The 24,270-nt window shown below is 44.2% G+C and overlaps 1 protein-coding gene and 1 pseudogene across 1 annotated transcript in view; one reads left to right on the top strand and one right to left on the bottom strand.

Moving 5' to 3' along the window:
• The window catches only part of SEMA3C (semaphorin 3C), a 159,385-nt gene that overhangs the window by 12,420 nt on the left and 122,695 nt on the right, over positions 1 to 24,270 (bottom strand). Inside the window, exons 11-14 of the mRNA XM_066633126.1 lie at positions 15,135 to 15,357; positions 6,896 to 6,984; positions 3,424 to 3,465; positions 2,338 to 2,495 (exon numbers count right to left, since the gene is read on the bottom strand). Coding sequence (XP_066489223.1) covers positions 2,338 to 2,495; positions 3,424 to 3,465; positions 6,896 to 6,984; positions 15,135 to 15,357 — 512 coding nt within the window. The remainder of the gene's footprint in view (positions 1 to 2,337; positions 2,496 to 3,423; positions 3,466 to 6,895; positions 6,985 to 15,134; positions 15,358 to 24,270) is intronic.
• On the top strand, positions 13,597 to 13,716 carry LOC136658197 (5S ribosomal RNA; annotated as a pseudogene).

Raw genomic sequence — 24,270 nt, 5'->3', positions numbered from 1 at the left:
CCTTACAGAATTATCAATCAGCAGCTTCACAAAACTTTGAAGTGAGGAATGGGATAAGATGTATTATGTTACATTATTTAGACAGATACACTTTTTTTCTCTAAGCTCTCTGATAGGCTTAGGAGGTCAGACCCCTTCATTTGTAAAACCTTACCTTAATAAAAGATGGTAATTTGTCCCTTGCCTTTCTTAACAGAAAACTGTGATAGAGGAGTGCTTTCCCCATTCTGCCCTTTGATCTTGAATATACATGTCAACAGTTATTGGGTGCTTTGACCTTCTCAAGACAGGCCATAATTAAGGAAAATAAGAGGTTCCTAAGAATTCTAGCATTGACCTTTTGGTTCTTTCAGAAGTCCTGAATTAGTAACCCAGTTTAAAGGAGTCTATAAAGAACAGTGAAGAAGAATTGTTTTATTTAAGAGGATGTGCTGTGGGTGTATTTTGGAAAACAGGACATGATCAGATCTCCTGAGGTCCTGTTTTGGGAATGAAATTTAGGAGGAATTTAAAGGGCAGAGACAACAAAGACTGAACAAATGCAGCCAGTACAAAAAGAGCTGCTATGGCTGTCTAGACTTTGGGACTTGTCTTGGCTCCTGTTCTGATGTTTTCTCTATCATAATCTGCTTTTTTAGATAAACGAACAACTTATTTCCTAAACACATGAAAACCAGACTTCAATCCATACGCAATGAATTTTTTTCTACAATAAAAAAAGGCAGGATAAACAAAACATTGTCTCCAGAAGTTGTATTCTTCTGCTAGTCTGATGGAGCAATTATGAAACCCAAAGAAGTTTCTAGTTTGTTGGCTGGGCTCAGTTCACACCTGTACTACACTAGATAAAAATTCTGTAACTTGCAGTTGCCAGGTATGCTTTGGAATAAGAGGTGTTGTTTTGTTCCCAAACAGCCAAAACCAATTATGCTAACTATAGCAATGCCTGGGGGGACAGACGGACGGACACATGACGACACTATAGTAATATTGAGCTGTAACTTCCTAAAATGGCTCAGAATATACAATATTTCTCAGTCCCAGGTCTTCCTGGTAATCTGGTTTTACAGGCATTTTCAGACTAATGCTGGCACAGATGGAAATTTAGACGATGAATGCAATTGTCAAGCAAAATTTCAAAAGCTAGCAGTTTATGGCAGCCATCCCATTTTTGTTCATTTCAGTTTACGGAAGGAGTCATGGCTTATGTTCAGAATGTACATTTTGCAAACCAAATGACTCCAACTAGCCCTCTACAGCAGCTCATTTTTTACAGTGAGGGACTTCAAAAAACAAATGTGTGAGTTGAATAGCACTTGGCAGGCTGCAATATATATAGGGCTGCATTTGGGTTGGTGGATCATAAGGTTTGCAGGCCAGAACCAGAAAGTCTAACCATTTGCATATCTGGTTGAAGGGTCTCAAGTTGGTGGTGGTGGATGGAACATAGCCTGAGAGTCTAAAGAGCTGGTGCAATTATCTGCCTGAGACAATAGGTTATTTCAGTGCAAGGCAAATCTTTACATTTTATAAGTGTTAACCCTTTCAAACACAGGGCAAGAAGCAGCAAACTTCTGATGTTGTTTCCTTGCAGAAGGTAAGGGTTGAGAGTATCAGTCGCAGAAAATGGATTTTGGTGCCCTTGCTGCAATTTCTACATTGGAAATTCCTACATAGAGCAAAATGAGGAAGGATGTAAACCTTTTTGAACTGATATTCCTTTACATAAGATAGTGTTCCGTATCTTATGTAAAGGAATATCAGTTCAAAAAGGTTTACATCCTTCCTCATTTTGCTCTATGTAGGAATTTCCAATGTAGAAATTGCAGCAAGGGCACCAAAATCCATTTTCTGCGACTGATACTCTCAACCCTTACCTTCTGCAAGGAAACAACATCAGAAGTTTGCTGCTGAGAACGGCACAAAGAGCTGATCTACGTCTCCAGAAACGTTCTCAATTTCATGTCAAATAAGAGCATCGCAACAGTTCTAACATTTTCTAATGGGGAAGAAAAATGATTTTGTTGTAATTTTGTTTTTGTTATCCGAGTGTAGAATTTTCTAGCTGGAGCTGTCTGAAGAGGAAAGTCAGATCCTCAGTACACTAAGAGAAGCAAAACAAGCTTCATATAGTAAGCCTTCCAGTTTAAAAAGCTGTATTTGAAAAAAGCAAACACTTCTGAAGGCACACGCAAATGGGTATTTTAGCCTTTCCAAAGTTAGCAGTGCAAAACATCCTCTTTCAGTATCGCATTACACAGCCAGCAAATGCACGTGAAGAGATTTGCAAAAGAAATACAGGCCCAAGCTTCATCAGGCAGCCTAATATTTACTTACCTTTTCCCTGTTGGATAGAACCTGGAGCAGGAATTGCCGTCCCAGGCACAGTAAGGGTCTCTGGCAAGGCAGCAATCGGCACAAGCAGTCCCATAGATATGACAGCGGTGCAAGGAGACCTGAGTGACCCCTTCGTCTGAGCTGACATATAACTGTTGCTGTTGAACAGGAAATTGAGAGATTTATTTTCAGGTGCTGAGATTAGAGGTGGAACTTCAGCCAGGAGGCAGCTAATAGAGGACTAAGCCCTTCCACTCGCTGGGAATTAACATCAAAGCCAAGAGGTGAGCTACCAATGGGTAGAAGGCCAAAATAAACAGAGGGATCCCTCCGATTAATATGCCTATAATATAATACCTTCCTGTTAGAAAATACTTATTGAGAATGTTAGTGCTTTTTAAACACAGAGGTTCATTGTTCCATTTTGTCGTGGGGAGGGCTAAGTCTAGCCCAGTGACCTGATACATTGTTTCTTCCTGAGGATACTATGTTCCCCCCTCCCCCAGCTAACAATTCAAATGAGACCCATTTTGCTGCTGGCAGCCTCTGACTTCTACCGTATACCTTTGTGTGTCCACTATGCCAGAAAGGGCATGTTATATTAGGAGTAGCATCTCAGAGCTGCCTACATGCCCCTCATCATCATGTCAACATCAACATGGTCAGCATACACCATGGGCATGATTCAGCGCACGGTAAATCCAGGGATTCTATGGCAGAGATCCAGGCATGTGCTTTCGCTCTCCCACTGAAATCACTAGGATAGGGCAGCGCTTTTCACTTGAATGGAATGTGCTCTTCCTTTAATTCACAGCATACATTTGAACAGACTTGCCTGGACATTGGACAGCCTGTTTCAAAGCTAGCCTATGAAACTCAGTGGTTGTTCTTGGGAAAGCCTCTACCCACTAACCCAAACTCAGTGTTTGCTTGTGATACAAAAATACAACCCGTAAGCTTAGGGATAGGATAGTAAAGAAACAATAATAGCAATATCTGCACATTACAATTGGGCCAATATTATAAAGGGGTCAACATTATCCCCAAGACAACACTGGTTTAAGGAATATACTGTACTTTCTTTACCTTTTTAGATGAAATGGCCATTGTTGTTATTGCAGCATTGTTCTGCAAGACAAAAATAAATAAATAAACAAACCATAATTCTCTTTGCTCATCTTATAGTTCGGTTAACCATAGTCATAACATTTCCAGGACGGTCCTATAAAATAACACTTCTCTTTAGATATACATTTTTTCCTCACAGTTCCTTAAAGAGATATAATTCACTCCTCATCGCTCTCAGCGGCAACACAGTGTTTGACATGGCTGAAAGGCCAGAGACAATATGGAGTGTGTGTGACTCTCTTGACTTGACTCTCATTAAACCCCTGAACACAAACACTCGAAATTTCCAGACAGTTCTATATGAATAGCCCTTTAAGAGCCACCTCAGAACTGAAGATAGGACACTTTCACCTTCAAAGCATCACTTTCTGTTCGCAACAAATCTTTATATTTATGCTTTAAAGACAACAGTGTGCGGCATTTTATGTCACAGCTCATATTTAATTAGAAGCAGGATGAAGGGGAATATCTAACATTTCCTAATACCTAATAGACAATACAGTCTGGTGGCCTGGCTTTAGATTATCAATGCCAAGTGACAGCATTAAAAATGAAGTGTTGGTCCACTTGACATTTTGTTTGTGTTTGGCTTATTTAAAGGACACATAAAGCTAGCTAGCATGTTGCTCTTTTTCTACTTTGGCCTTCACTTAGACACAGAAAAGGACAAAAGGGCGCTTGGAAGTGTTAATAGGTATGTCATGCTAAATTAGAGAGACAGTATGCACTCAATTAAAAAATGCTATCACCGGAAAAGAACATAAATCATTTGACGTAGCACAGCTTAACTAGACTAATCAGAAGAGAAAAATGAAGTTATGGCAGATCAAATTTCACTGCATTCAGCTACACGGACTGTATGGGGGAACAGAGCAGGGCTAGGTGGGAATACAGCCTGTGGGTAACTGATGAACCACAGGCCAGTTTCTGGATCAGCAAGCCTAAGCTGGTTGTTTTCATTTCTGAAAAAATATCTGGTCTCCGGACTAATTGAGAAAGGCAGTACTTGTGTTCTTAGGCAGGAGTGGCTTATCAGGATCACTTAAAGGTGAGTTCTTCACTGTGAAGAGATCATGAGAACACACTCCTGCTTTGTCAACTGGAAGCCATGGAGATTCCAATATGGCTCCCAAACGACAACGCTCATGTGACTAGATTGCTCATCCGGACAGTTTTTTAAGCTCAAATTGGCCACTGCCAATTATCCCTGTGACGTAATATGTCATTGACAGGTTAGTGAAGCACTGTACAGGTCATGCCTCGTTATCCGCTGAGGTTTTGTTCTGGAACCCTTAGTGGATTAAAAAAAAAAAATCAATGGATACCAAATCAGTGGAAAAATAGCTCTAAAGATCCACTTTCCTGCTCCTTTATTGAACCTAGAATGCATTGGTATAAAAACTATACCACATTCAGCCACGAAACTGTAAGCCTAGTAAGCCTAGACTGTACGCAACAATTCCAATTATTTGTGTTCCAAAACAAAACTGCCATGACAGCTTAAAGAACAAATTTACTGAGACAGGAGCATTGTACACAACAGCATCCTTTATCAGATCCTTGCATACAAATGTTTACATTGCAATAAACATGGCTTAGTCATTGTTCATTCCTTCTTCCAATCACTTCTCCTCTCACTGTTTGTCATTCTGAGGAGAGTGGAAGGGGGATAGCAGCTACTCTTGACCTGAATTCTGAACTATCAGTGAAGTGGGAGAGGTTTACTAGCAGATCACTGTCCATGTCATGCTCTCTTAGAAAGGAAAAAGGAGATGTGCCTCTGTCACCCCTCCACCCCAAGTGATTCTTTTACCAGCAGTTGTACCTCTTTTGGTAAAGAAGCTCGTCATCATTTGCTACAACTTCAGTTGACCTATAAAGGTACTTGTTCCCAGGGCAAATGGGCTAAGGTCCTGGCTACCTTACTTTTCCACATCCAAAATGGCCACATAAAGCCAAGTTCTGTCAAGCGTCCTGAAAGCTCCCCCCAGAAGCAGGCAAAAAAAGCTGGAGAAGGTGGTCATACCACTAGCAGTCTTTCTCTACTATCTGTTTGAATGCTTATCTCTCATTTCAGTTGTCCCTAGAGGGGTAAGAGCAGATCTAGATGGGTAAGAGCAGAGGCAATTAGCTGCTAAGGAAGGGTAAGAGAAGAATGTAGAACAAATGGAGAAGGGCAGTCAGTGGCATTGCAACTTTTCAGCTTTCTCCATCCTTCTCCACGGCAGCATTCTGCATTCTTAATCATCAGAGCCTGGCCTACATGTGGCTACTTTTCACGTGATACATGTAAAATGCAGCCCAGTGGCATTGCCATTGCAGGTGCCGCCAAGGGCAGGTGTCACCCCCTCTTGCCGTGTGACTTCCCTCTACTTACCTGGAGCGACGCAGGACACCCAGAAGTGATTCGGTGGAGATGTGATGACATCATTGCATCATCGCATGCAGTGTCGATCCACTTTCAGGGTGACCATAGATGGCCATTTGGAGCCTTGGGGAGGGTGGGAGAACTCGTCTGCCACCAAATGCGGCATGGGACTCCAATCAGCGGGGGCTTGGGTGTGGCACACCCATCCTCCAACCCTACTTGCTATGCTACTGATACAGCCAGGATCTTATGTACAAAAATAGCTGCAACTGTTGATGATGGAGCAGGACAGTGGCAACTCTATTTTCCTTGGAAGACATGAGTCAAATGATAGCAAGCCAGTGGGCTACTTTTGCATCACTGACTGTTCGGAATGCTATTTGACAGGTGTCTTTCCCCATCCCCATAATTTCTTTACACTCCTTCAAAGCACTCGTATCAAGATTTTATGAGGTGGGGCAGAGTCTTGAAGGTGCCAGAGCCTCATTGGCTTTGCTCCAGCAGAATAACTACTCTTCTTGTTCTTATAGTCCGCTATAGAGGGAATCAGTAAAATGATTGACAGGGACAGCATAATTCTGCAGATTTTCTTCCTGAAATATTTATTTCCTCATTGCAGCTTTGGTGGATCAGGCCCCTGGCTTTCCAATACCAGTAACATCTGGGTTTTTGAGAAGCACATGGAAAAAAAATAAGGCTGTTTGGTTGAGATTTGTAGCTGAGCATCAGAAGCTTATCAGATAATCAAAGTACAAGAGAATTTGGTGTTCCATTGCCAGCGATGGCAATCATGATACAGCAGAAAAATCTGCTTCTGGCAGCATGCAAAAAGAAGCAGTTAACAAAATCCCTTAAGCTGGGATGACAACATAAGAAAAATAAGCGATTTAAATGCAGTTGAAAAAGATTTAAGCTCCTCTTCACTTGGAGAACTCCAGCCCCACAATAAAAGCAGTTATATTTCTCCACATGTAATGGTTTATCAAAGACATTTCAACCTTGCTCAGCTCCTTCTGATCAAAGTGAACAAAAGCGAGAAGAATAAAGCTCAGTGAGACAAACCTGAAAAACTTCCAGTTCTTCTAAAATGAGTTCTCCGCTTGAGGAGGAATTGTTGGGCAGGACCACAACCTTCTGTACTGTGCCCTGGTCTGGAACACAGAAGGAAGGGAATGGGGATGGGGGATGGGTGGGAAGAGGAACAGCAAAGATGAATGAAATCATACATAGTGCTCAGACCACATCAGAGGAAGTTACAGAACAGATGAGAGCCCAAAATACAAAGAGCAGAGATAAACTAATCTCAGATCTGGTACACATAAGCTTCACAATAAAATTCGTTATCTTTATCTATCTCTTAACTGCAACAGTGGACATTTTCAATTACATTTTTGTTTTTGCTAATTAAAGCTTTGTCATTGCCAAAAAGAAAACAAATATTTCCCTTATTAAACACTCTTCCAATGATGACTTAAACCTACAACAAAAGGTACCTGTCTCTATAACAATTCATCACAATCTACATTTCCATTAATAGCCAAATGGACATGACGGGAAGGTACACCTTCCGGGCAGTTGCTCCTTCCAGTCATGTCCAGGATGTTAGTGCGCGGCTTCCCTGGGCATCAGAAGGCTTTAGAAGGCCTCCCGGAGATGCTCAAAAGGCACTTCTGGTTTTTGCTAAACCATTAAGTCAGAGCTTTTCAAACTGGGGCGTCGTGACGTCCCAGCCTGAAGGCCCTGGCCTCTGTCCCCTTCCGGTTTTGTGGAGGTGGAGCACAATCGCTGTGCTTTCACTTTTGAAGACTTGGGGAGCCTTGCAGATGCTCGCACAGAGCTTCCCCCATCCCCAGGAGGCTGCAGGAGGCTCTGGTAAGTCTAGCCAAGCCCCTGCAGCCCCCTTAGCAAAGCAATCCTGGGGATCGTATCACTGCCTCCCCCCCCCCGTCCCTACAAGGACATACTATGGGGCTCAAACTCCCTTGGAGTTTGAAAACCACTGCATGAAGTGCCTGTCAGAAGGTCTGACTAGGGATTTCATTATCTGCGAATTTTGGTATCCATGGAGGGTCCAGTAAAGATCCCCAGCAGATACTGAGGACCTACTGTCCATCAGTTCAGGTTTTGGTTGGGGGCAGGTGAGGGGACTAACACATGAGACACAAATTTCAAAGTTAGACTCAAAGGCCTGCCCTTCAATTTACTCAGCATTACATAGCAAAAAAGCAGGGCTATTGTTTTAAAAAATACATGAGCATTCCAGTGTTTGAACTGAAACAGTCATGCTTTTGCACAAAAAGTGCACAAAACCTTTGGCTTCTATAAACTACCAGTTTGATCATTTGCATGCTCTCAAAAAATGAAGAGAGCTCTTTTGTCAGGCCTTCAAAGATTTTATACTTTATGCCAATAAAAGTTAAATAAATAAAGATTTTATATAATTTTTGGTACATTTTAGTAGTTCTCCCTCAGTTTGTTTTGTTGTTAGTTATATTTGCTATTCTTTTGATTGTATGTATATTTGCTTTTAATTCCTTTTTTGTGAGCCATCCCAAATCCCCATCGAAAAAGGTGAGGTTTGATTTCTTTTTTTTTTTTAATAAATAAAATTTGGAACAGAAATGCAGCAGTGATGTGGAACGCCCCCATCCAATCTGCCACTCAATTTTCATAATTAGCAAATGATTTGCATGATATGCAAATTAGACAGCTTGGATTTAATGAACTGGAATATGGCGAATTCTATCTATAGTGCATGGTTGTTGTAAGGAGTGCTGAGATAATGAATGGAAAATGCTGTGAACATTTTTAAGCACTGTAGAAATATTAAATAGTAGGGTTATTTTAAACCAAATGCCTTTACTGAGGATTTGGAAAGGAATGTAAAAATGGAAAGTGGAAGAGTAAACAGCCAAGACATGGAGAAATGGAGCAAAGAATAGATGACGTGGAAGACGGAAAAAGTCAAGAAAGGAACAGAAAGTGGTTGAGGAAACTAAATATTGACCCTGATCCTCAACTGGTAAAAGATGGCCTAGTTCAATTGACCCCTAAGAACTATGACTATGTTTACAACAGGCTATGGTTTGGTTCACAGTAGATATGCTTGGGTAGTAGGAAACACGCAGATGTTTGGCTTCTGCAGTAAGTTCAAGTCTTAATTCAAGATAAGAGTTTAAATGTTTCCCTACATTTTTTTATAAATGCAAGCCAAAAGCGAACATTCTCATCAGTACTGTAAACTTCAAAAGATAGGCTTCAAAAGAGCCTTATAAGAGCCCTTCCTCAAAACAAACAAACAAACTAAGCAAAGACAACAATTGAAAGGGCAAGCAGTCCACATCACAACCACCACCATTATAACTGTAATAAGCGCTGACCGAACTGCAGTTGAATGGGGTGAACCTCATCCTTTGAGGTGGTCCATATTTCTTTCAAAGATGAGACGGGTTACAATTGCCATTCTGACTCAAATATGCATGCAATGTACACACATAGATCAGGGATGGTCTGACCTCAGGGTCAAGAAAACAGAAAAAAAGATGACTAATTCAAATCCTGCTTTTCAATCCTGCACTATATGAAAGCGCAAAAATCCGTCTGGAACTGGAAAAGACCATCTCCAGCTTGTTGCACATTACAAAGGATATACAAAATGTCCCTGACAAATGTTGAGGATCTTATCAAAACTCTCATTTTGCTGCTCTTAAAATTACTGGGATGTTTTTTTTTCTGATTGACCTAATTCATCCCCAAATTTCACTTTAGGAAAAACTTCGTGGCAAATTAGAGATGAGTGAACTCCTGAGAAAAATTTTGAGACTCTTATACCAATACTCTTGGCTTCCCCTAAAATTTCTTGGATGTTTCTCTAAAATCAGTATGAAATTTTTGGCCCCTCCCAATAGTGCAGCTGTATCAAAAAGGTTAGCAACTGTATCCAGCAGAGGGGAGGGCGGGGCAGGAAGCTTTAGAAGAAAAAGAGGATTTGAATCCCCTTTCCCCTCAATAAGCGTCCCGCCCTTATGTGTCTTCTTGGACCTGCACCAATGATTTCACTGGAGCCAGTCAAAGGGTGGGGAGGCTGAAGGTGAAGAGGAGAGGATCTGCCTTGCTCCATCCATCCCCTTCCCACCTCTCTTTCCCCCCACCCTGCCCAATTTCACCCACTCCCCCCTCCTGCCTCCCGCACTGGCTTACCAGTTCTGACAGCTGGCCAGAGTAGTAATGGCATGTTTGGAAAGGCTCCAGGCTTCCCACAAGCACTCATTGTCATTTTTTAAATAGATATTTGTCATCAGCTGAACATGACATGGAGTTGAACACTTTGGTTTACAACTTAAGACTCACTGGTATTGAGCAAGTTGTCTGAATGGTTCTGGACACTATTCATCAACAGCAAGTGATTTTAGAAATGGGATTTTAGAAATGGGCTATGTCAGAATGCCAGATGCAAGGAAGGGCACCAGGATTCAGGTCTCTTGTTATCTGGTGTGCTCCCTGGGGCATTTGGTGGACTGCTGTGAGATACAGGAAGCTGGACTAGATGGGCCTATGGCCTGATCCAGTGGGGCTGTTCTTATGTTCTTAAGTGTACTGGAGAAAAACCAATGTAGCCAGCATCTCATGGCCAGTCCGAGACATATGAAAAGTCGATAAGTCATGCATGACTCAAAGAGAGGCCAACACCTTTTCTACCATCTACTAAAACAACTGCACAAAATCCAACTTACATTCAGCCCTTCTTTTGAAGGATTGAAGAACTGAGTTCAAAGATCTATAATGTTGTGAGTGACTCATAGTGAGAACTAGCATTCTAAAATAGTGTTTCAAAAAAAACACACACACACAAAAAAAAAAACCAGCAACAAGCTAGTTTCTTCCAAAGTGGAAATTTCAGACAAATTTGGAAGCTTCTGCCAAGGTCAACTTCTGACTTATTTCAAGAGAAGCAAAAAGAGTTTAAGCCATTTCGGCCAAATTTTTGCATATATGCAACAGGGATCAAATGTATACACCTGTGGGTTGGGCAGAAATGGGTTAAATAAGACTAGCACTACTACTTGGTGACTTGGGGGGGCATAAAAGTGGTGATGAGCCTTTAATACTCCGTAGCTATCATATGGATCGGAGAACTTTTGGCCACAGTTCAAGCCAACGTCAATGATCTGCCGTGGCCTGGAGACAACTGCCTGATGTCCATGGTGAGTTTCTGCACTGGAGCAGTACACTATGCGCTGACGGCTGTCAGGTAGAGTGTTTTGAAGTGGCCTCCATATGACAGTGAAGTGTGTGAGTAGCCTTTACCCAGAGAATCACCAAGTATGCCTTTGTGCAAGCTGCCTTCTGTCCACTCCAACTGCTGCTTGTAAAATGACATTTCCTCAGACTTATCATAAGCATCAATATTGTCACTATACATATGGGCAATTGGGGATGTAACAAACATAAACAAGGTTGTGTTTCTGCCATTGAAACAGCAGTCTTACTTCTCCTCCTCTTCTGTTCCCTAGTAGAATTTAGTAGGATAATCTGAATCATGGATTTCACTGCTAGAGCAGGGATGCCCCCCCCCCACTCCACTTCATTGGCTGGCTGGTGGGGATGGGAAAATTCACAATGCAACAATGTTATCTTCTGCATTTTGTATTATAGGACATTACTGGGGAGAAAGGAGGAGATTATCATTCACACAGGTCTCTTGCAAAGCCTTGTTCCTGCCCGTGGTACGGATTTGCTTAAGGCCACCCAGCAAGTTCGTGATGAGCAAATGTTTAACCTCAGGCCCACAAGGTTCAGGCCCAGGCTGTAATTCACCTGACAACTCCATGCAATGGATGAATGAATAAAGGACTGTTATGTACTTTTCATATGAAAGAACTATATAATTGATCAGTGTGGGTTCAGGCATGTGGAGCAGGTGAAGAGAAGATATGGGGTGATCAAAATCCCACTGAGGTCTTCAGAAAATTCTTATCAAAATTCAGTAATTACACCATCCACTTTGGTCAATTGCTTCTCATGTTTGCAGAAGGGGATTGGAAAGCATAACTTAGCCTCTCTCTTTTTTAGCATTGTTCTTTATGGGTGACTGGATGCTCTTTAGTCATCTGAGAGGCAACTTCTCTTTCTGTGGCACAGAAAAAGGCTCCCTGTGGGGCCAAGTTTCTGCATCAACCCATCAAGTTTGTACAGTGCCTTTGGATCCTTTGAGAATGAATGGTGCACAAGTCTAAATGCAAGACTGTTATCTTTCAGAAAGTCATGCAGGATGTCACAAAGACAGCTGCCTGCTTATGGGATTTATTTCACCAGCTCCATCACCTAAACAAGGAAGACTGTGAGAGCTATTAATGTTTGGCAGAGAGCAGCTACAGCGAGCCTGATACTCTGGGCCAGGGTCACAGTATACTGCATTTATTTTCCAAAAATGTTCAAAATGACAGGCACATTTTGTGGCACATTTATGTGAGTTAAAGTAAGCAGGTTCTCTCCAGGCCATTCAATTAATGCATTTTGAAATTGATTACCTGTAACGGGAGTTTATGCCTAATAAAGGTTTTGTTGACTGTTGACTAACTACTGGTAAAGGGAACACATTAAAATAAATGTTGTGCTACAGAATTATTGGGGCTATACAGTTTTGGATTGTGGGTGCAGGATTGCATGTGCATAATCCTTCCCGATTAAAAATTGGAGGTACACCAGGTAAAAGATTAGGCTGCACCCATTGCTCTGACATGTTAATTTCATTGTTTTATTTTGTATGGGGGAAGCAATCAAAGAGTCAATTGTCTATCTGCATTGTCATAAGTGCAGTCTCGGGAAGATTGAACCACAAGATTTATCTGCACGTGCAGATCAGTCCTGAGGCTACATGGGACAAGGTGTTACAAACCTGGCAACGCTTCAGTTGAAGGCATGAGTCACATCCTAGACAGTGACAGACATGACTGGCAACATCTCCGCTGAGCTTCAGGGACAGATACATATTGCCTGAGCTCAAATGTTGCCAAAGTGCCAAGTCCTATTTGCCTTTGCCAAAAGGCTGCTGGAGCTTGCACTGCCAAGTTAGCAAGCCTGCCAGCTCTACACAATGCCAGTATTACACTTACCAGAAGAAAATTGACACAAATCTTTTAATTAACCCATCGTCCCCATCTGCACTTTCTTTGCTGACTGACGAACGTAGCAAATTCTTTGCAGCCTTACGAAACCACAAAGCCGTGGAACAAAGTCTTTTTCTGTACTCACAGCAAATCGGAACCGAGGGTTATACTGTGTCCTGATTGTTCTCTGTCAACCACGCTTATGGCATTTTGTGCAAGTAAAGCCAAAGAAAAGAGCCTTTCCTCCACACTCTTACAGTATCAGGTTGAAGTATGTTAAAGATAGAATCAGATAAACAGGGTATTTTCCCTTTCTCCCTCTATGGGTGGTTCTCTGTAGGGAGTTGAATTCACAATGGATTATACACACAACGGTATTTTAGGAAAATGTGAATGTGTTGAAACAATGCTTAGCAGCAAAAGGCATTATGCCTGCCCCCCCCCCTTCAAAGTGAAGAAGAAGCAGGGCTGCATAATCTGTGAGATGGGCTTAGGTACCTCCATTTTGCCTATCCATCTCTGCCATCCCTGCCCCATCCAACCTCTGTCGTTGACTCTATCACTGCCTCACTATGTCTGTCTTTGCCATGCATGCCATATAGCAGGGTCTCCAAATCCTGGTCCATGGGCCACATCTGGCCTTCCAGAGAAATTTATAGCAGCAACTGTTACCCTGCACATACCCGGTCTCATCTGATCTTGGAAGCTAAGCAGGGTCAGGCCTGGTTAGAACTTGGATGGGAGACCGCCTGGGAATACCAGGTGCTGTAAGCTTATACCATAGTCTTTCGAGACTGAAGGTTGCCAACCAGCAGAGTATCCAGCCCATGCGGTTCTCCAGCCACTCAGGCTAAAAACAGTTCACACACTTCCCGGTCTCCCAGCAAGAGGTGGGGAACCACTAGAAGTGGCTGAATATGGTATATACCCATGTTTTTTCAATCCTTTTTTTTTCAAAATTCATTCATACAATGTGGCCCTCATGCTGAAAAGTATGGAGACCCCCTGCCATATGGCAAGAAAAGGCAGAGTATCTGTTACCCAGAGCAAGACCCCAATCCTATCAAACCCCCCCCCCCCGCTGGTGTATATTCATGCATTTGGGTAGAGTAAAAAAGCTGCATGTTATAATAGTGGCAATGTGCTTGACTGATTCAGAGGCTGCCACTTTGCCTCGTCTTATAAATTGAAATCAGACTGTTGCAGAAATCCACCAGAAAATTACCATTTTCATTGGAAAAAAGTTATTTTAAATTGCCCTGGATGTGGTTGAGATTGGCAATAGTATAGTTGCTGATTGAATGTGAATGATTTTTTTTTTTTTTTGGGGGGGGGGGAGAGCTACACTAGGGTTCCTTGCAAACTATGGATACCCTAGGCAGAATGGCTGACTGGAACCTACTCTAGTAATCTCACACAAACTGTATTAAAAGAAATACTACCCAAATGTTAATATTAATCACTTACAATTTAATTCAGTTGAGGCAAGTTGTTAAAAAGAACATACCATCAAACCTCTTAGGCAGTGGTTCTTAGACTCTCTGGGAGTTTGAGGCCCGATGTAAGTTCTTGTCGGGGAGGGGGCAATGGAGAGAAGCGATCGCCTAGCTCACACCACTTTTGAGGGGTGCAGGGGCTTTCCTGCACTCACCAGAGGCTGCAGCAGGCTCCTGGGGGTGTGGAAAACACTGCGTGAGCCTCCAAAGTGTGCAAACTATCAAAGTGTGCAAACTGTCAAATTAATGATCGTGACCCACTTGCAGTTTCACATCTGAAAACCAGAAGTGGGTCTCGATTGTTATTTTGAGTGTCTGTGCAATTCAAGGGGCCCTGTGGAGGCTCAAGCAGCATTCCCTGCACCCTGGGAGCCTGCTGCAGCCTCTTATGAGTGCATGAAAGCCCCCGCGCCCCTCGAAAGGGGTGCCATCCAAGCGATCGCTTTGCTGCATTCCCCCTCCCTGCCCCTTAAGGGGACAAAGGCCAGGGCTCTCAGGCTGGGGCATCATGACACCCTAGTTTGAGAACCACTGCTCTAAGGCACTCATGGTGGCCATGGCGGTGCAGACTGAGTTGCACTCTTAGTAGAGTGGTACTGGTTGAGCCTGTTGGGATCTTCTGCTAGTGCCAAGATCCTATGATCAAAGCACTGTTGGTCAAAAGGTATTAAAACCCTAGTTGTAACTTTGTATTACCTGTTCCAAGAAATAAGACGTGGTATCTTCCATCTGCTGCATTGACACGGTCAACAGCTATCTTTGTATACTTGTAGTCTGTGCCTGTCCGAATGATTAATGGCCTCTTGTGGACTGGGTAGATGGGATTGAACATCAAGGGATGGTTTCGGATGAAGGTGACCACATCATCTGGAAACTCCTTGGTCGTTCGTATGTTGGGTGTGAAGGCTCCTCCGGGACACTACGAAAGTGGCAGTGACAACCATAGTTCAGCAATTGTTGACGGCAATCAAGAGTGTATTCATGTCCAGTTTTTCTATAACATCTCTGAATTGTAGAAATGTGAGTAACTTCCCCTGAGTCCTTGGGACAGGGCAGGCAAATCTAAATCAATAAGTAATCATGAGCTGGTCTTCAAATATTATGGTGTATTTTAACATACTTCATTCAAACATGGTTTAATTTAAACACTGCTCGAAGAACAGCATCTGATATACCAAGTCAGTTCCTATGAAGGAACTGCATTCAGCCGAATGCTGAATTTCTTCCTGGCTCCTTTAAAAAAGTATATGTGGTGGGATGGCAAAGAAAATTACCTACTCCCTCCAAGATATCATCCTAGTCTTAGGAAGGATGTACTGCTGAGACAGATGTGTGTCCGCAGATGTTCATCACAATGCTTAAGTGTCCAGTAGGCATGATTGAAGAGTCTGGTGCACAATGCATGACACAAACTGGATTGGGGCCTAACAGCCCCATGTCTACTCAGAAATAAGTCCCATTAGAGTTAATGGGGCTTACTCCCAGGAAAGTGTGGCCAGGATTGGTCTATAAACCATTTAATTTACCTACCAGGATAATTCCTCCTGAATGCACCAGAATGGTCCATCAGGAAATATAAGCATCTCAACCAACCACAGATCACCACACATTTACCTTATTGCAACAGTTTGCCACATGCCTAAGACCTTTGCCTAAATTTATCCCTGGCACCCTAATCTTAAAAATGCGATGGCAAGAGATCTGAGGTCAGAATACCTTGCTGAAGTTTAGCTGTGGTGGCTTTGTAATAAGTTATTTTCATACCTAGGTTGATGTCACAATAAATACTACTTTGGTTGCAGAAGTTTTATTATGTTGCCCCCCCCCCAAGTGTATCAACAGGGTCCCCTAAAGTCCCTGTCTGCTATTTAACAATGTGATGACATGGAAACACATCTAGAAATAGAGGCTGTTTCCAGCGCTACTGCAATAAATGAATTACCTGGAGGTTTGTTCTTATTGCCAGAGCAACGCAACATGCTTTGATGTGCTGATACAGTCATCTCTCTCTCTCTCTCTCTCTCTCTCTCTCTCTCATACACACACAGAAAGAGAGACTTCATCCAAAACATGTATTTGATGGTGTAGCAGTTCATCAGATTGGGCTTTAAGCAGCTTTATGCTTGCAAAGGGCCTATCACAGAAATGTTGCATTTTAACAGGTTCCTGTAAGAATCATTGCCAGGGATGTCTGCATTCATTGAGCAACCATAGCAGAAGAAAAAAAAAATTGTTCATGAAATTGTTCAAACCAGATTAACAAAGTTCTACATTTGACTTGAACAAACAAGCTATCTAATTGCCCACAATTTATGTATCCACACATCTTTAAAACAAGAAAGAAAGTTTATTTTGTAGCATGTGTGCTGGGCAACCCAATCCTAACTTGTGCTGGAAACAGGCAGGCTGGCGTGTCTGTGCTGTATCCAGCAGCTCAAGGCAAGGGGAATAGTTTCCCCTTACCCCACGTTGCAGTAGCTCCAATGGGTCTACTTGGATCTGAGCCACCTCAGGAGGTGGCACAGATCTGAGCAGAACGGAGCAACAAGAGGCTGTTCTGCGCCGCCTGGGAACGGTGGTCAGGATCTGGCATAACTCTCGGGTCCTGGCCCTGCCTCCCACTCCCCACCCACCCCCTGGAACCCCTGCCACCGCCTGTCCTCTCCTCTCCCCAGAACGCCTCCTCCCTGCTCTCTCCACACACCCCTAGACCTCTGCGCCAGCCAAACTTGACTGGCGCAACTCACCCATCCTCTGGGTCCCACAGTAGAGTGGGGAAGCCGGCGTATGTCCGTGCGCTGGCCTAACTCCCTTCAGAGTGGCGCAAAAGTGCTTTACTCCAACCCCAGCCCAACTCCCCCTTTGGATTGCACACTAAGTTTTTCACTTTTTGAGAGGCTCTGAACCTTGGTTTCGAAATACAATGCCAAAATTTTAGCCACTGTTCCAGGCTATCAAGTGTAGGAAGTCTTGAGCTGGAGGCCCTAAGGATCATGGTCTGGCTTCCTAATACCTTTGTCACCAGGCATGACCTGCAGAAAGTTCAGCAGTACAGTCCTTTTGACTGGGAACCAGGTGACACCCAATCCACTGCCCCTGTCTTAACATAAAGCTCTTCAGCTGTTAAAAAAATCTACTTCCTCGAACCTTTCCCAGACTATCAAAGCCTCACGAGCCCTTAAACATGTGGAGGCATGAGAGCTGCTGCATAGAGGCATAGAAACTGTTGCAGTGCCACGTCTTCCTAAGCCATTTATGAGAAATGACAGGCCATTTCTACAGCTTCTCCCCTTGCCAGCCTCACCCATCCTGCAACTGGGGCAACACTGACATGGGGAGGTGATGCAAAGTGGGCTTCTCCCATGTGGTCCCCCCCTAGTTTTCACCATACTTGAGCAACGCCGGAAGGGAGTGTTGTAAATGAAGGAGGTGCTCTTTCTGAGATGCCTTCTGCCGGTTCCCTTCTCCACCCAACTCTTCCTGCCTCTTCAGCAGACCTTCTCATTACCTTCCCCTTCATCCTTACCCAGGGTGGGTCACAAAAGCAACAATTCACTCTCAGAAAAAGAAACTCCAAGGCCTCCTTGGAGTTCACAGCCCACGCCTAAGCTTTGTGTCAATATCAGAATGTATTTTGCTTGCAAAGATATTTCCTCAGTAGATGGAGCAAATTTTGTATGTCTCAGTCATGCTCCCCCCCCCCCGGCACCTGCTTTCTAGACTGAAGAGCCCCAGTAGCCTTTCCTTGTAAGGGAGGTGTCCCAGCCCAGTAATCATTTTGGTCACTCTCTTCTGCACCTTTTCCCTAGCCAACAAACATTCCAGTTCCCCCATCTTTGCTCGGAGACTTTGGGCATTTGTATAAAAGCACTGGAATACAGCATCCCCCAAGATGGGCTGTTTATTTGCAGGGGATTGCAGGAACATCCCCCTATCCACAAAATTATGCAGGGGATGGACAAAGTGGATAGGGGGATGTTCTTTTCCCTCTCACACAACACCAGAACTAGGGGACATCCACTAAAATTGAGTGTTGGGAGAGTTAGGACAGACAAAAGAAAATATTTCTGTACTCAGTGTGTAGTTGGTCTGTGGAACTCCTTGCCACAGGATGTGGTGATGGCATCTGACCTAGATGCCTTTAAAAGGGGACTGGACAAATTTCTGAAGGAAAAGTCCATCATAGGTTACAAGCCATGATGCATTTGTGCAACCTCCTGATTTTAGAAGTAGGCTGCCTCTGAATGCCAGGTGCGAGGGAGGGCACTGGGATGCAAGTCTCCTGTTGTCTTGTGTACTCCTTGAGGCACCTGGTGGGCCACTGTGAGATACAGGAAGCTGGACAAGATGTTCCTTTGGCCTGATCCAGCAGGGCTCTTCTTATGTTCTTATTTTTTAGACATGGCAAATTAGACATGGCAAATTTTTACATTTGCCATGGGGCAGCAATTAAGGTACTTAGGGAGGGTCAAAAGATGGGTCTTTGGAGGACATGTAGGCTATCAAAAAGGATCTCTTCACATGGCCTATATTTTATGCACAAAAGCAGTTATTCTCAACTATTTAGGAGGGTATGGCCCTTTGGCAGCTCTTAGGGGGTTCCAGGGGAACCCCCATATCAAACAAGGATACAGATAAACATAAAATCCTCTGCTCACAGCTTTCAGTCTGTGGCCCACTTCAAATGTTCCACAACTCTCCAGGGGACTATATGGTCCCCAGTGAAAACGTCTGCAGAATTAACAGGCAGTACCATAGCATCCTATGGAGACAGCCGAACTCCTAGAATATCCCCCTACACCAGAGATGAAGTAAGAGTCATAATGTATTCTATGACATGAGGCAGCCCCAGATGGTGATTTATATAGTGTCTAGATGACAAAAACGATTTAAAACACAGTCTTCGACTCAGCGTAAATCAGAATATTACATCATGGCATTTTTCTATTACTCATAGTTGATTGTGGCAGAAATACCTGCAACAACTGGCTGGCTTTTGAAGGAGTGCCAAAGCCTGCAGGGCCTGGCTGTTGCCAAATGAACATGTTGCCTTATTCAATTTCACTCTAACTGTTGCTTGACTGTGCAATGACTGCCTTATGAATGTGAGCATTGGCTTGGAGGATCAGACCAAGGTTCATTTAGGCAAGCCTTCTATTTCAGAGTGGCCAGTTACAAGGAAGAAAGAGCGCTGCCTTTTATACGTCATGATTAAGGTCTGTTTTTCAACACCAAAGGGGTCAGAAAGTGATTTATGTAGCCAAATAAACAAAATGCTCACAATCTAAAAAGTTCCAGCAAACAGCCACTAGAACAGATGCTATGCTGGGGTGAAGGGGACATTGCTCCACCTCTGCTGTCTCCCTGCTCAATGTGCCTCTGTGCACACTTGGAATTTTTTACAGGTGTTGGCCTGGAGAGCCAGGATGGCATAGTGGTTTGGGAGCTGGACTTAGACCTGGCAGGTTCAGATTACATAAGAACATAAGAACAGCCCCACTGGATCAGGCCATGGGCCCATCTAGTCCAGCTTCCTGTATCTCACAGCGGCCCACCAAATGCCCCAGGGAGCACACCTGATAACAAGAGACCTCATCCTGGTGCCCTCCCTTGCATCTGGCATTCTGACATAACCCATTTCTAAAATCAAGAGGTTGCGCATACACATCATGGCTTGTACCCCATAATGGATTTTTCCTCCAGAAACTTGTCCAATCCCCTTTTAAAGGCGTCCAGGCTAGACGCCATCACCACATCCTGTGGCAAGGAGTTCCACAGACCAACCACGCTGAGTAAAGAAATATTTTCTCTTGTCTGTTCTAACTCTCCCAACACTCAATTTTAGTGGATGTCCCCTGATTCTGGTGTTATGTGAGAGTGTAAAGAGCATCTCCCTAGCCACTCTGTCTATCCCCTGCATAATTTTGTATGTCTCAATCATGTCCCCCCTCAGGCGTCTCTTTTCTAGGCTGAAGAGGCCCAAATGCCTCAGATTCAAATCCCTGCTAAGCCATGAAGCTTCCTGGGTGACCATGGGCAGTCAGTCACTCTCAGTCTTGCCTACTTCACAGGATCGTTGTGAGGACAAAAAGGAGGAGAGGAACTATGTACAGCACTGAGATTCTTGAAAGGGCAGCATAAAAATATGAAAAATAAAATATTATAAAAGTACTTAATTCTGTCATTTGTTTTTTCAGTGCAATCCTATCTTGTGCTGGAACAGATAGGCCAGGAGGTCTGCGCTGTATCCGGTGCAAGGCTGGGGCCAGAAGTGGCTCTTCCCCTTCCCCCAGGTAAGCCACCATAGTCCCAATGGGTCTCCTTGAACTTGTGCCACTTCAGGAGCACAAGGCCTTGAAGCCGCTCCACGCTGCTCAGGGAATGGGGTTGAGAGTCAGCATAACAGCCAGTCCCAGCTCCTCCTCCCGCTCCCTGCCGCCTGCCCCTGGGACCACCTCCCCCCACCGAGGAATGCCTCCCGCCTGCCTCCTTGCTGCCTCCACCCCATCCTCCCCAGATCCCTGCATTGGCTGAGCTTGGCCAACACAACCCTCCCTCCCCAAGTTGGCTCGGAAGCAGGAGGCAGCCTCTGCGGGCTGGCATGCATCCTTGGGCTGGCTCAGCTGACTTTCAAGGAGGCATAAATGTGCTTTACAGCACGTTTGCAACCCTCGTAGACTGGCCTCTTGTGCTGGCCTAAACCAAAGTCAGGATTGTGCCCTTGCTGAACAGTGTAGCAAGTCCAGTTTGTCCATGTAGCTGAGCACGAAAAGTTCATTCTTATGTTTAGAAAACACATGATGGAGTCCTCCTGGGATAGTGCTACTTCAGATAAAAATAACTGGGGGGGGGGGGGGAAGGAGGGTGATTACATTTGTGAATGGAAGCCCTACCTGGGGAAAAAAATAATGTTGAAAAAAGACCAGGTTTCTCCCGGACATGTTAGTTTGTTGAAGCAGGTCACAAGATTCTTACCCACTTCTGTTCTCTTAAAGGCTCCTACAAAAGGTGAATTCACCTTTTAGACTTTGTATGGACACACCAAGTTTGACTCACTCCACAGAGCCAGTTATTTGCTGCTTAGGCAATATTCTCTATGCAATGAGACACGTGTTGTTTTTTTGTTCCACTAGAGAGAAGTTGCTGCACATGAATCACACTCATGCAGCTGCCATAATGTACTGGCTAGAAGGCTGTATAACAGACAAAACCATTCTTTGATTATGGTGCCTAACTTGTATGTATTGTGTCTAGCGACTGTGTTATCGTACCACTGAATTTAAACAAATTGATAAGAGCTACTGTCTGGTCTTGGGCCTGTGCCTTCTGGCAAAGATGAACAGCTGGTCAGAGACTTGCTGCTTTGCTGGGAGCGGGAGGGGCAATTTGGGGCTGCCAGGAACTCCAGCGACACCCCTCACAGCTGAACAGAGCTGTGAGGTTCAAGATTCCAGAGAATGGTTGCAGTGCCATCAGTGGGAGTGGCATCACCCTGTACAAAGCTTGGCAACCCAGAAGATTGGCAGTGACGTCATGACATCATCCCATCATCAAGTTGCTTATAGGTTCGAGAGAAGAAGCTTTCATTGCCAGAGGAAGGATAAATGTTGGTTCTGGCTGCAGTGAGCTGCACTAGCTGTCTTGCCTGCTGTAGCATGGCACGGCTGGAGTGGGGAGGGGGTGACACTGGCACCCCCTTAGCACCCTCTTATGGCTGGTAACTGGGGTGGACCACATCCCTTACCCTTCCATTGCTACACCACAGAGTGTGTGGGCGGCACTTCTATAGTCTTAGCAACAGTGAAAACATTCTGCCTCCAGTAATACCCAGAGCTATCACAAGGGTAGTTGAACCCTTTCATATGGTACTCAGGCATTTGCATCTTGGACAACTGTGTCCTGGTCAAATGCATTTTTGGTCATTGGTGTCCCTAGACATTTGCATCTAGGTTGTTTTTTTTTTTTGGCCCTGATAATTTACATCCCACTATAACTGACAGCCCAATCCTATCCACACTTTCTTGGGAGTAAGCCCCATTGACTCTAATGGGACTTACTTCTGAGTAGACATGCACAGGATTTGGCAGTGAGACCCCATGTTATATATCCTAAGCCTCTTATCCCAGCTCTAACCCTAAGCATTGCATCTTGAAAATATAAGATAACTATATAATATAATATAATATAATATATAATTAAATATAATATAATATAAGATAATATAAGAAAGAGAAGATAACTAACAACAGAGATGGAGGAGAAGGAACCCCCTTCCTTTCCATTTCCTTGATCAGTGGAGAGATCACAGAAGGCCAAGAAGCACAGGCACTTACAGCTATTAAAGCATGCATGTTGGCAACCTTCAGTCTCGAAAGACTATGGTATTGCACTCTAAATGGTGGTTCTGGAACAGTGTCTAGTATGGCCGAAAAGGCCAATTTGGGAGTGACAATCCCTTCCACACTGGGAGCAAGTGCAGTCTGTCCCTGGTCTGTCTCCCTGGCTATGGGCCTTCCTTCTTTGCCTCAGACTGTTGGCCAAGTGTCTCTTCAAACTGGGAGAGGCCATGCTGCACAGCCTGCCTCCAAGTGGGCCGCTCAGAGGCCAGGATTTCCCACCTGTTGAGGTCCACTCCTAAGGCCTTCAGATCCCTCTTGCAGATGCAGTGAGGATCTGGATGGGGGCTAATAAGCTGAAATTAAATCCGGATAAGACAGAGGCTCTCCTGGTTCGGAAATCCTCGATGCAGGTACTGGACTATCGGCTTGCTCTGAATGGGGTTGCACTCCCTCTGAAGGAGCAGGTCCGCAGCTTGGGGGTCCACCTGGATTCGCAGCTGCTCCTGGATTCCCAGGTGGTGGCTGTGGCTAGGGGGGGCCTTCGCTCAGCTTCGGCTGGTGCGCCAGCTGTGGCCGTACTTGGATTGTGCAGACCTGGCCATGGTGATCCATGCCACAGTGACATCGAGGTTAGATTATTGTAACGCGCTTTATGTGGGGCTGCCCCTGAAGATGGTTCGGAAACTGCAATTAGTGCAGAATGTGGCGGCCCGTGTGGTCACTGGAGCTAGGCGGTTTGACTCTGTCGGCCCGCTTCTCCGGGGGCTGCATTGGCTGCCCATTCATTTCCGGGCCCAATTCAAGGTGCTGGTTTTGACCTTTAAAGCCCTATACTGCTCTGGGCCAGGCTATCTCAGAGATTGCCTACTTCCGTACAATCCGGCTCGTCCTCTTAGGTCATCAGAGAAGGCCTTTTTTACAAGTGCCGCCGCCTAAAGAGGTACGTGGGGCGGCCGCAAGAAATAGGGCCTTCTCAGTAGTGGCACCAACATTATGGAATTCCCTTCCCCTTGACTTGAGAATGGCTCCCTCTCTTGAGACTTTTCGGCGAGGCCTGAAGACATTTTTGTTTAAAGAAGCCTTCTGAGTGCATGGCCTTTTAAAACATCTTTTCTGTATCTTTTTTAGTATTTTTACAGGCCTGATTCCTCTGATTTGCTACGTTTTGCTCTTTTTATCTGACTTTTTATCTGACCATGGTTTTTATGGGTATATGTTAATGTGTTTTTAATATGTTTTTATTTGTGGTGAAATTATGTTTTTAATATGTTGTGAGCCGCCCTGGGTCCCTTTGGGGAGAAGGGCGGCATATAAATAAAGTTTAATAATAATAATAATAATAATAATAATAATGTCCTTGTATCACAGCTGTGGTCTACCTGTAGGGCGCTTTCCTTGCACGAGTTCACCATAGAGGAGATCCTTTGGGATCCGGCCATCATCCATTCTCACAACATGGATTACATGGATTTACAGCTATTAAATTACTTGCT

The sequence above is a fragment of the Tiliqua scincoides genome, chromosome 7, assembly GCF_035046505.1.
Source record: "Tiliqua scincoides isolate rTilSci1 chromosome 7, rTilSci1.hap2, whole genome shotgun sequence".
Lineage (NCBI taxonomy): Eukaryota > Metazoa > Chordata > Lepidosauria > Squamata > Scincidae > Tiliqua > Tiliqua scincoides.
The sequence above is the reverse complement of the archived record's forward strand: the minus strand, read 5'-3'. Positions and strand labels throughout refer to the sequence as shown.